Source organism: Chenopodium quinoa, unplaced genomic scaffold, assembly GCF_001683475.1.
Source record: "Chenopodium quinoa cultivar QQ74 unplaced genomic scaffold, ASM168347v1, whole genome shotgun sequence".
NCBI lineage: Eukaryota > Viridiplantae > Streptophyta > Magnoliopsida > Caryophyllales > Amaranthaceae > Chenopodium > Chenopodium quinoa.
Window position 1 is genome coordinate 6344606 of NW_018745000.1, and position 13308 is coordinate 6357913.

Below are 13308 nucleotides of genomic sequence, written 5' to 3' on the forward strand. Positions count from 1 at the left end.
GCTGCTTTGGAAGTGGGCCTTCGCTTCCCTCTTCAGCCGTTCGTCCAGGAGCTCCTGGACGAGTACAACATTGCAATCTTCAATCTTTTGCCGAACAACTGGTTAAATATGTTTGGCTATCTGGTGACGTGCCTTCGGCAAGGCTTCCAGCCGGACGTCCTAGTTTTTTGTGATATACATTCCATGGTCCGCCTGGATGCTGGCACGGATGGGTGGTTTATCCTGAGCACCCAGAGAGATTATATGGTGGTGATGGATAGGCCATCCAAGTGGCGAGACTGGAAGCACCGATTCTACCGCATTAAGACAAAGGATGAGCAGTTTAACTTGCGGATGAATTGGTTCAACACCGATCCAATCTAGCTCGGCCGCGGGCAGCATAGACACAGCAAGCCGCCCGTCCACCCTGACTATATGCACCAACTGGACTACTTCGGAGTCAAAAAGGTAGTCCGGGATGGAAAGACGGTGACCGTTCCATGCAATTGGATTCCACTTTCTTTGTGGCCTAGGAACCTAGTTTTCATGTCGGCCTGTGGCATATACCAGAACTACTCTCAAGGTGGAACCTTGTGACTTAGCCGTTCGAATGCAATTTGCAACATAGAAATTTTCTAACATTTTTTCCTTTTTTTCTTCCTTAGATGTAGATTTCGGAATGTTGGATCCAGAGCAGAAAGGGGAGGTTGACATGTCCGACCTGGATTTAGCGCGGTACAAACTCCGCTAACAACAACACGACCAGGCTAAGGATGTACTGACAATCTGTTCTCCTCTTTTTTTTTTTTTTTTTTTTTTTTTTTTTTTTTTTTTTTGTTGCCGAGTTGGTGTGTGGGAGGAAAAGTCCTTCCCCATTTTACTCGGACGCAATTCAATATGTTTTTACGCCGAGGTAGTATGTTAGGAGAGGTATCCTATCCGGTTTCACTCGGACGTTGTCTTTTGCCTGTGTTGTCCGAGTAGATTGGTTGGGAAGGTGTTCCTTCCCAACTTTACTCGGAAACTTGTTCATTTCATCTGACTTTATTTTGTTTCTTTTAGGCGGCCACTCCTACTCCCTGGTCGAAGAAAAAGCAGCCGACTTCTGCTTCTAAGGACGACCAGTCGTCCAAAGCCAGGAAGACAATAGCCATAAGGCCAAGTTTTCCACCAAAGCGGCCAAGGCCACTCGTAGACTGCTTCGAAGCAGTCTGAAGGAGAGCAACCCTAGCTGTCACCTAGTGGGGTCTCCAAGCCCGTGGATCCGGAAACTAAGGTGATCCACGATGAGTCCATCCATGCGGATGATGGGGGTAACTCATCTCCGGCAAAAATGATCGGCAACTTGGCCTCGACTCCGCATGTCGAGGTGATAGATAAATCTGAGTGGCAGAAAGTTGCTTCTCAATCGGCCAAAGGATAACGCGGCCGCTCACAAGAGGAATGGAACGAACCAATACCCCCTCCTTCATTCAACCTTCCATCTCCTCCATCCTTCTCGGACGGTAAGCTGAATCTTTATACGGCTGTTGACTCGTGTTTTTAAGAACTTGCTTGTTCACACTAACAATTTTTCTTGGTTTTGCGCAGACATTGCCGAGGAGATGTATATGAAGCTACCTAGCTAGTCGCTCACAAGCGCTGATCGAAAAGCTATTAGGGAGGCCATGCAACGGGCCGTCCCTAGGGAGCAGCGGGATAAATTTCGCGAAATACACGAGGGCTCCTTGGTCCAATGATCAATTGCAGTGCTGAGGTAACATTTTTCAAACTTTTCATGGCTTATTTTGCTTTCATACTTGGATTGTTTTCCTAGTTTGCTTTTGCTAATGTGTTTCCGTCCGAATGCAGATCTTCCTCACGCTTAGCGTCTTCCAGGATAAGGAAAAGGAAAATGAGAAGATCAAGGCGGCCTCGACCACCATCAACCGGCTTCAAGACGCACCGACGACCTGGCCCTGCAGAAGATTCATTACAAGTAGGCCCTGAAGGCTCTTTTCGAGAAGTCGGCTCGGAAAACTGACGACATCTTTAAGATTGGCGATGCACTCCGACTAGAGCAACTGGCCAAGCAGGCGCTTTAGCAGGAACGGACGAGGCGGTTGCTAATGCTTCTCAGTGGAAGGAGGGCTTTGAAGCCTCCTAGAAGTTGAAAAACGAGTTGGCCTTATCCTAGGAAGCTCTTCAGACGGCCCTGGATTAAGTGGACTCCCTTAGACTTGAGGTTGAGAATTTGAACAAGTCCATTGTGGACTTGCCAGAGCAACTGAAGGCCCCTTGGCCGATAGATCCCATGGAGGTCATCCTTACTGAGCAAAGGGCCGAGGAGAAGCTGACGAGCCGCTTCTATGAGGCCTTCTCCTTGATGGTCGAAGAGGCACAACTGCGTACTATGAGGAGCGCTTCACTAAGCGCCTCAACGTTGTTTGCCTCAAGGAGGAAGCCGAGGCTGTCGGGCAACCTCCTCTAGTTCTTGATGAGAATTCCTTTGATTCCGAAGTCGAGGAAGACGATGATGAGGAGGAGCAGGAGCCGACTGGTGAGGAGGAACCGGCCGAAGGGAAGTCTGTTGACGCTGCGTCCGGCAATGGGAAGCCGGTCAATGAGGAGCATGCCAAAGATGATAAGCCGGCTGAGTGAAGAGCTCAGGTCCTCCAGTAGCTGTTTTAAAGCTTTCTACACTTTAATTTTATTTCTTTATCTTTGAACAATCTCGTCTCTGGCTGCCTGTTTTGAGCGGTCTTGTAATATACTCTTTTTATTTTTGCCGTCTGTTTTGAACGACTTTAATTTATGAAGCTTTCTTCTTTTATTCATACTTAGCAATTTTTCATGCTTTTGCATACGAATGCTCTACTGGGGGTATGCCCCTGATAAGTGGTTTATTTGACCACTTATTGTGGTGATTTTAACCCGATTTTGCAATCTTTTCCCTTATTTTTCTAACCCGTTTTGCATATAAATGTTGTATCTTGGCTTTGCCACCACTTTGTATGTGTTTGTCCATGATTTTCAGGTGTTATGACTCACTTTGACAAGCAATCAAAGCTCGTAGAAGAGTTTAGAGCAAGGCAAGAATGAAGGGAGAGCCCACTCCTAGAGGAGAGGGCGTGCACCTCTCTAGGAGCAGGCGCTCCTCCATGACAACAACATTCTGCCCCTAATTTGACCTTGTGAGGAGCGGCGTACTCCCGAGCTGGAGCGGGCACTCTTAGCTGCTGTGCTAGAACCTGCCTCAATCATGAAGCAGGGAGGAGCGGGCGCTCCTCTCCAACAACTTGAATCTGCCATTTGCTGAAGAACAGGGGAGCGGGCGCGCACCCTTGTAGGAGCGGGCGCTCCTCGCTGCCATCATCGAATTCGCCTCTATCTGAAGCTAAGAGGAGAGGGTGTGCAGATTTCAAGAGCGGGCGCTCCTAGCAGGAAATCCGTTTTCTTTTGACGGATTAACCTATGTACCAGGGAGTATAAATACTAGCCCTTGAGTTCATTTTAAAACATACAGCAGTAGCATAGTTCTTAGCAACTTTCGCTTAGTTTGGATCAATCATCTTTGGTATTTTAGCTTCGAAATCCTCAAATTAATCATTGTAGTAGCAAGTTTCAAAGATTATTCTCAAGATTCAACATTTGTACTCAACATTTGAAGCTTCAATTAGTAACTTGTTTCACTTTTCTCTTTTTAATTTCCGATTTCATTTTGTTATTGCATGTCATTTAAATCTCTTTAGTTCTTGATAATTTTTTGTTGGATGTTAGTTTTATCATTAGTTATTCACTTTCCCCCAATTATTGAACTAGTTAGAACCCTAATCTCGGTTTGCATGTCACTTGAAATGAGTTGTGAGTAGTCCTCTTTGCTAAGGGTTGGGTGAAGCTCAACCTAATGATTAGTTAGGTAAATTTGGGAGAAGTATTGATGTTTTATTTGTGATTAAATTGATTGTATGAGATTGCTTGTTAGTTTTTCATGATAGGATTAGCTACCCTTGAATTAGGAGCTTGATTGCATGTTATGCTTAGTTTGACATGGAAATGTAGATTAAGTATTTCATTACTTATTGCAATTTAATTATGTATCTCTTATTGCTAAATTTATGAGGGATTTAAGTTTAGTAGTGTGAGTTGTTTTCCTAATTGCATGAGGTTGGTCTTACATATAGTCCTTGCTATCTCTTGTCTCTTTTACTCCAATTTGCCTAATTGCCATGATTGAGTGGATCCCATTCCCTAGTGCTTTTAATTACTTGATTTAGAACAATAGTTTGTTGTCTACTTGACGAACACCCCTTTCAACAAAAGACATCGAATTAGCATGAGTGTTAAGATCTTTAGCGCAATTATACCCCGTTCCTTGTAGACCGAACTCTTACTTATCATTGTGCTTGGTTTGTGAGGTGTTTGCTTATAAACGTGTTTGAATGAGTGTGGAATGTGCGACCGTTCTAACGCCTATCAGCCCCTTTATTCGACACTTTTCCTAGTCCATACTCAAGAAGGTTTGATCAACTTAGTAGATTTTATACCTTAAATGGTATGACAACTTGTAAGTTAATCAAATCATAATAATGATTGCCCTTGGACTAGGTGAATGCCAAATCAATTTTATAGTTGTCCTTTGATGCTATCTCTCGGACGCACTCATAATATCTCAGGTATTTATATTTCAACTTGATTGTATTTATTGCGCTCGGACGCCTAGGTATGCCCTTGCCTGCTAGCTAAAAATACCTTAGGCAATTTTCGGGTTATCCTTTGTTTCATCCGTCCGACCGTTCTAGGGCCAGATTGAGTGATTAGCCATTTTGGCTTTTATGGCCGAGTTGCCTTATTGGGGGATGCTCTCAATAGGCATTTTACTCGGCCATCTAATCACGCCCCTTCAGTGGCCGAGCTGCTATGTTGCAAGCAGCTTCGATTCCCTTTTTGGGCGGCTTACATTGTGCTATATTAGTTATTCGGCTCTGCCCTCTACAAGGGCCGGGCTGCTATCTTGCAAGCCACCCTTGTTCTTATTTTTAGTCGCCATTTATGCTTAACAGTAAGTAAACGTACAAAGTAAGTCACAAATATAACAATGTTTGACCTTTTCATTAATATAGTCAAAGTTACATTGTTTTTAGCCGTATGGCTTTAATTACATAGCTCGGCCGTTCAGACCTAGTTGTATATACAACTTTTGGCTAAGTACAAAAAATTTATACATAATATTTTTTCTGATTGTCCGTATTCCACGTACGAGGAATAGGACGACCTTCTAAGGCTTTGAGACGGTATGTACCATCTCGGACTTCTTCCCTGATTTGATAAGGCCCTTCCCAGTTTGGGGCTAACTTTCCATCTTCATTGGCCTGGCCTACCGCTTCCATCTTTCTTAAGACTAAGTCACCAATCTTGAGCGGTCGCTTAGACACTTTACGATTATATGCCCTCATCATCCTTAGACAATAAATTTCGTGTCTAAGCACCGCATTGCCCCTAGCTTCTGGAAGAAAGTCTAGGGCGGTCATGGCCTCCGAATTGGCGGATTCATCATATATCATTACTCTGAGATTAGGCTCATACATCTCAATTAGGAGCACGACCTCAGCACCATAAAAACCAGAAAAAATGGGGTTTCCCCTGTTGAACTTTTTGCTGTCGTACGAATGGACCATAACACATTGACCAACTCATCAGCCCAAGGCCACTTGCTTTCACAAGCTTGCGCTTGATGCCATTGGAGAATAACTTGCTGTATGCTTCAACTTGGCCATTTGCCTTTGCGCGTCCGACCGAGGCAAAACGATGCGTTATGCCCTGGTCGCTTAGCCAGTCCTTGAGTTGGCCGGTCTCAAATTGCGGTCCATTGTCGAACACCATTGATTGCGTCACGCCAAAGCGTGTGATAATTCTCTTCCAGATGAAGGCAGTTACATCTTCCCATTTGATCCCTCGGGTGGCCTCAGCTTTGACCCACTTTGTGAAGTAGTCAACAACTACTAACACATACTGCCTCTATCTAGATGCTGGAGTATACGACCCCAAGATGTCCACGCCCCATTTTGCAAAGGGATGTGGACTACTTATGGCCGACAAGCTATTTGCCATGTCGCCTTTTTCTTCATTAGCCAGCTCTCTTTTGGGTCATCCGGAAGGACTCTGTCCTTGAAGTAGGAGACAATTCAGTCCATCCATGTGGAGCTTCTGTCAATGATTTGCACAGGCTCGGCATCGATACTCCTCTTTTCCTTAACTTTCTAGAACACAGATCTTGGAGTATCGCATGATGCCGAGGAGGCTAGCTTGGAGAGGGCGTCCGCCTGATAATTCTCGGACCGAGGGACTTGTTGCAGCGTGAAGTGATCTAGGCCCACAGCCTCATCCTTCACCATCTGAAGATACTTCATCATGGCTGGCTCTCTAACTTCATAGTCACCATTCACTTGGCTAACTATCAGCTGGGAGTCCAAACTAGAATTAATTTTAGTTGCCCCGGCCGCCTTATACATTCTAAGGCCGGCCAGGAGGGCTTCATACTCGGCCTTGTTATTAGAGGTTTGATACTGGAATCTCAATGCATATTCAAAATTTTCTCCTTCCGGAGATTAACATATGATACCGGCGCCACATCCGGTCGCTGTTGCACTTCCATACACAAAAAATTTCCAGATCTGATCCCTTGCCAGCTGTAAGTCCGGCCGTGTCATTTCAGCCAAGAAATCTGCAAAGGCTTGGCCCTTGATTGTTTTTCTAGGTTCGAATGTGATGTCGAATCCTCTTAATTCAAAGGCCCATTTAAGCATTCAACCACTAGCCTCCAATGTTGTGAATGACTTCTTCAACTGTTGGTCCGTGTACACCACAATTGAGTGAGCAAGAAAAGAGGGCCTTAGCTTCATTGATGCCATGAACAATGCCAAGTCGAAATTTTCAATGGGTGGATACCTAAGCTCGACATTATGCAGGACATGGCTAATGAAATACACAGGGATCTGATGATTGTCCCTTTCAGTAAGCATGACGGCACTTAAGAATGATCTGAAATTGCAAGATACATATCTAGCTTCTCATCTTTGAGTGGACTAACAAGTCGAGGAAGGGCATGCAAATGATTTTTCAATTAAACAAAGGCTTCCTCGGCCTCCTCTATCCACTCGAACATTGCTTTCTTCTTAATAGTCTGGAAAAAATAACGGCACTTATCCCCGGATCTTGACAGAAATTGTCCGAGCGCAGCTAAACAGCCGGTTAGCCTTTGAAATTCTTTTATGGTTCTAGGCAATTTCATGTCTAAGACCGCATGTATCTTCTCAGGGTTAGCGTCAATGCCGTGCTAATCAATTAAAAATCCGAAAAATTTACCGGACTCAACACCAAAGACACACTTCTTTGGATTTAACATCATCTTATGCTGCTTGTGTTCGACAAATGTTTCTCGGAGGTCCTTCAGATTATCGGTCGACCTCTTTAATTTAACAATCATGTTATCAATATAAGCTTCCATGTTTCGGCCGATCTGATCTCTAAAGACTGTATTCACGAGTCTTTGAAACATGGCAGGGGCATTCTTCAGGCTGAATAGTATCACCTTGTAGCAATATAACCCCTGCTCGGTCACAAATGCTGTTTTCTCTTGATCTTCTTCCCACAAAGAGATCTGGTGAAATTCGGAGTATACGTCCATAAAGCTCATCAAGGCATGCCCAGCCGTTGAATCAACCAGGTGGTCAATTTTAGGCAAGAGAAAACTATCCTTAGGGCATGCCTTGTTGAGGTCAGTGTAGTCTATGCACATTCTCCAAGTTCCATCCGGCTTCTTCACAAGAACTACATTTGCTACTTAATCAGGATAGTAATATTGCCGAATGAATCCGGCTTCCAACAGCCTTTTGACTTTAGCTGTGGTCGCCTAATTCCTTTCTTCAGCATGGTTTCTCTTTTTCTGCCGAACAAGCCTCATAGCCGGATTCTCAGCCAACTTGTGAACAACTAAGTCTGGGCTGATACCCGACATATCATGAACTTCGAAAGCAAACACATCTCTGAATTCTCTTAGCAAATTCACCAAGTCATCCCCAAGAAAACTCATGGCCATAGTGCCCACTTTGACCGTTTGATCAGGCTAGTCTGGGTCGAGCACTATGTGTGTATGATCGCCGGGCGGTTGTGGCCTTAACTCCTCTGGCCGACCGACTGCCATTAACTGGTATGCTTGCTATTTCTTAATTGACTTGCGCTTCTAGCCGACCTGTATGTTTGGAGTGACCCTTCTTCAGAATTTTGCTCGGACGCGTTTCCTCGTCAACGAGCTGTTGGCTTCATGGCCAACTGATTGCATTCCTTTGCCATCTTTTAATTTCCTTGAATGGAATCTATCTTCCCATCAGACTGCTCAAACTTCATCAGCATTAAATGTGGGACGATTACTGCCTTAGCTGAGTCAAAGTAGGACGACCAAGGATGACATTGTAGCCTGTAAGTTCTTTAACAACTAGGAAGCGGACAACAATATCCCTTCTCTCTCCCTTTGGACCAAGTCGGACCGGCAGTTCTATTCGTTCAACCGGGTGAATAATGCTCCCACAAAACCTGACCAACGGGTGGGAAATATCCTTGAGGGAATCCTCTACAAAGGGCTCCACCTTCACCCCTTTAGTGTGCCTTACATTTTCAAAATTCCAAGCATCTTGCTTAATTCCTTTCATGGTCGAGCCGCCTGTAGCAAAGTCGCCTGATATAACGGCCACGAATCCTGAATCAGTGTTGTTTCCATCACCTTCTTTATCTTTGTTTTTCTTCTTCTTGGATTTGTTGTCCGTTCGAGAGTAGGTGAACTTGGACTTTAGAACGTACGAGTTGAGCAAGCCCTTCTCGGCCAACTTATCCAGTAATCTCTTCAAATTGTTGCAGTCGTTCGTGTCATGCCCCACGTCTTTGTGGTAATGACAGTACTTGTTCTTGTCTCTTTACAAGGCCGACCCTCTCAAGGGCTGAGACTTCTCGAACTTGTCTTTGATCTCGATCAAGATTGAGTAGCAATTCTTGTTGTACTCGTACTGGGGCTTGTAATTCTTGGCTTTCTTTGATTTCGTCTGTTGGCAGTCGGCCACCCAGACTTCTTTTCTTTTGTTGTTCCCTTCCTTCTTTTTGCCAACCAAGTCTGGCCGAGATGGTTGTTCTTCTCGGTCCCCTTGGTCGGCTCTTTTGATTTTGTAAGTGAACAAAAATCAGTGGCCTCTATATATGATTCGGCCTCCCACAGAACTCCTGCGTATGTCCGAATCTTTTTTCTGACCAAGTCAAACTTGAAACCATTATGCCTTAACCCTCGAAGGAACTTGGAGTAGGCCATCTCATCCGTCAGATTCTGAATTTGAGCTTTCTCCTGATTGAACCTCTGGACGTACGAGCGTAACCCCACTTTCTTTCCTCGGACAATGGTCTTTAAGCTAAGACTAGTCTTCCAGGGTTGAATATTATAGGAGAAGTTTCCAACAAATAACAGACTGAGAGCTGTAAAACAATTGATGCACCCGGCCGACAGGCTATTGAACCAGTCTTTTGGCACACCCTTGAGGGTGGTCGGGAAGCATTTGCACCATGTGGCATCATCCACACTTTGAAGGTACATCAGGATTCGATCTGTATGAGGTGACGTGCTCTTCTGGGTTGCCCGTACCATCATAGGCACCCACAAGTACACTCTTCACTTTTTTTGGTTGAGGAGAGTTGAGAATTTCTTGAGAAAACGGAGGCGGCTTGTCACCAAGATTCAACAATTGCATTTTCCAATCAATGGGTTGAGGTTGTGTGGCCGGTCTGCTAGGTAACCTGTCTGGTCGTACGGCTGACCATACTGCCCGTACTGTCCAAAGATAGGGGGAGTAGTGATAAGTATCATTTATAACACATTTTAGGGCGTTTTCCTCCCTTAGTTTTAGGTTTATTTTGGTGTTTCTTTTTTATTTCTATTCCTTTTAGTCGTTTTTTAGTTATCTTTGTCTTAGTTTATGGTTTTAGGCCTTAGTTGTGAATATTATGCTTTTTGCTTGATTTCTAGCTTGATTTACGTGTTTTCCTATGTGTTATTTCACTCTTTTCTCTTTCGGTCTATTTGTGTAGGTGCTTGGCGCTTTCTTTGATGCTTATGACCCGAGAGAAGGCAAGGACGTTTAATAGAAGAAGCTTGAAGCTAAGAAAGAAGCTAAGAATTGCTATGTGTTATTTCACTATTTGCATTTTCCAATCAATGGGTTGAGGTTGTGTGGCCGGTCTTGTTCACTCTTTCAGCCATAACTTTTGATCTACACATTGGATTGAGGCAATTAAAATTGCTTTGGAAACTAGACTTGGATAGATTTCCAACGGTAGGTTTCACACCCCAGGATGCCTCTTAGAACAGAAGTCATGGCCGTTTGAATCTGCAAGACACTGTTAGGCTACGCAGTCGCCGCGGGAGCGGATGGTGCTGCCGCGGGCGCGGATCTCTCCTTTTCCCAGCCTTTGCAGTTTTTGGAGATGCCTCTCCGCGGGCGCAGCCCCTAGCCACCGCGGGCACAGCCATGGCAGTGATAGGCGGTATTTTAGGTCGTTACTAAGACACCTCTATCAAATGATATTTGTAGTCCTAAACTTGCCTCTATACTCGTTTAGTTGCATGTTTAGGACTACAAATATCATTTGATAGAGGTGTCTTAGTAACGACCTAAGATACCGCCTGTCAAATTGGCGCCGTTGCCGGGGAGGCGGTTTCCATTGTGTGTTTATTTTCTTGTTGAGACTAGTTCTTTTCCGTTCTTTTGTTTTTCCGTATCTTGTTAGTGGTCACTTTCTGCTTAGCTTTGTATATGCACAAGAGGCTTAATTGCTCTAAGCCTTTGGTGTCCATAGACCTCGAGCTAGAGCGTACTTGTGAGGCATGGGAGAGATTCAAAGAGTTACAAAGGCAATGCCCACACCATGGGATTCCAAATTGGCAAGTTCTCCAAACATTCTATGGAGGACTCTCCCCTCAAAGCAAGACTAGCCTTGATGTAGGAGCCAGAGGCCCAATCATAAACAAAAGGGAAGATGAAGTGGAGAGTATCATAGAAGATGTTGTGCGCAATTATGAGGATTGGTACGAAGGTGAGAGGGAAGACACATCTAGCAAAGGTACGGTGCAATCCATAGAGCAAACAAATGCAATCACCAACCTTTCGAACCAAATGGCCAAAATGGCTAAGCAAATGGAAGAGTTTATGAAGACAAATTCTCAAAGTTCCTCCCCTTCTACCAAGGGAGGCCATGGTATGAGCCCCTCTACTTCTTCTCCTTCTAATTACAATACTATGCCTCCCGGTTGTATGTTTTGTGATATATGTGGAAGCTATGATCATAATTCTCAACAATGTATGTCCATAAGTGAAGGTCCCCCTCCCCATGAAAATGATGATAATGTTGAAGATGTTAATGCCATGAATTTTGTGCCCCGTGAGGGAAATGCTGGAATGCGGCCAAATTGGAATCAAAATCTAAACCGTGGTTGGAATCAAAACCAAGGTTGTAATCTAAATCAATGGAATCAAAGTGGTGGTGGTTATGATAACCAAGGCCAAGGTAGGGGAAACTCTTCCAATTGCAATGGAAGAAGTTACTCAAACCAAAGGCCCAATTGGAATCAAAACCAACAACACTATTCTAACAACCAACAACGTTTTAATTCCAATCAGGGTTCCGGGGGTAATAGACCTCAAAATGCTTCTACTTTCTCACAAAATAGTAGACCCCCCGGTTTTGACCAAGTAAGGTCCCATTCACAAATTCCTCATACTCAACCCCTCTAAATGGAAGCCCCTCTGGATTCTATGATGACTATGCTTCAAAATTTCATTAAAAATCAAGAAAACCATAATAAAAGTCAAGAGGAAGAAAAGAAACAAATCAAGGCACACATGAAAATGCTTGAGACCCAAATCTCTCAAATTGCCCAACCAAGTTCTTCATCCTCCCCTTCTTCATCTTCTTCTTTACCTAGCCAAGGTGTCAACCCCAAGTCTATGTATGCCATTACTACTATAAGTGGGAAGATCCTTGAGAGTGATTTAAATGTTGAGAAGAGTTCCGATGTGAGGATAGGACTTGAGGTTGAGGATGAGTCATCAAGAGAGAGTGAGGTTCTAAAGGGAAGTGCCGGAAAGAATGAGAGGGGTGAGAAAGAGAAAGAGAAGGAACCCAAAAAGGAGAGCACCAAAGATCAAACACCTTTACCCCTTAATCTCCAACCTAGGAATGAGAGGTTTCCTTTTCCCCAAAGATTTGCTAGGTCTAGGCTTGATGTCCAATTTGGAAAATTTTTAGATGTAGTAAAGAGCTTGCATGTTTCTATACCCTTTGTGGATGCTATGAAAGAGATTCCACACTACTCTAAATTCTTAAAAGACCTCTTGAATGGAAGGAGAGAAGTTGAAACCGTTAGCCTAACCGCAAATTGTAGTGTTATTCTCTCTAGTAAGCTACCAACCAAATTGCAAGATCCCGGTAGTTTTTCCATCCCTTGTTCTATCAATGAGATTCATTTGGGGAAAGCTTTGTGTGATCTAGGTGCTAGTGTGAGCTTAATGCCCTTTTCGGTCTACCAAAAGCTTAATGTGGGAAACCTTTCACCTACAAACATCACCCTCCAACTAGCGGATAGGTCCACAAAATTGCCTATAGGGAAAGTAGAGGACATACCCCTTAGAGTTGGTAAGTTCACTTTTCCGGTGGACTTTTATGTTCTTGAGATGGATGAAGATGAAAGAATTCCTATAATCTTGGGTAGGCCATTCCTAGCTACTTCTAAAGCAATTATTGATGTTAAAGAAGGTAAGATGACCTTGAAGGTTGACAATGATTCTATCAAATTTGATTTGAATAAGGTAATGAGACAACCTTCCTCTAGTAATGAATGCTTTAGAATAGATACAATTGAAAATTTGATGAATGAGTTTAGATACCCTCATATGCATGCTTCTAATGATCTACTTGAGAATGTTTTGTTGAATGAGAATGAAGTAGGTGATCAAAAGGAGATGCAATTATATAGGAAATGCTTGATGAAAAAGAGGAGACAACCCCCGACCAAGAGATGCTCCAAACATATGAAGTCTTCTAAGTAAAAGAGGAGGAAATCTCCAATGGTAAGGGAGCTTCGAAGGTAGAATTGAAACCTCTACCTTCGGGCTTGAGGTATGTCTTTTTGGATGCTAATGATACTTTTCCGGTCATTGTCAATTCTAACCTCACGGAAGAGCAAACCTCTTCATTGCTTAATGTTTTGAAAAAACATAGGAAGGCTTTGGGTTATACTCTTGATGATCTCAAGGG

General features: G+C 43.8%; 1 protein-coding gene across 1 annotated transcript; it reads left to right on the forward strand.

Moving 5' to 3' along the window:
• The first annotated feature begins 11999 nt into the window (after positions 1-11999).
• On the forward strand, positions 12000-13100 carry LOC110707611. The gene has a single exon (XM_021885638.1). It carries the CDS (start codon positions 12000-12002, stop codon positions 13098-13100), a length of 1101 nt encoding a protein of 366 aa, XP_021741330.1.
• Positions 13101-13308: the final 208 nt, after the last annotated feature.

Coding starts and splice junctions, on each gene's coding strand:
- LOC110707611 (XM_021885638.1), top strand. CDS start 12,000: ATGTATGCCATTACTACTATAAGTGGGAAGATCCTTGAGAGTGATTTA.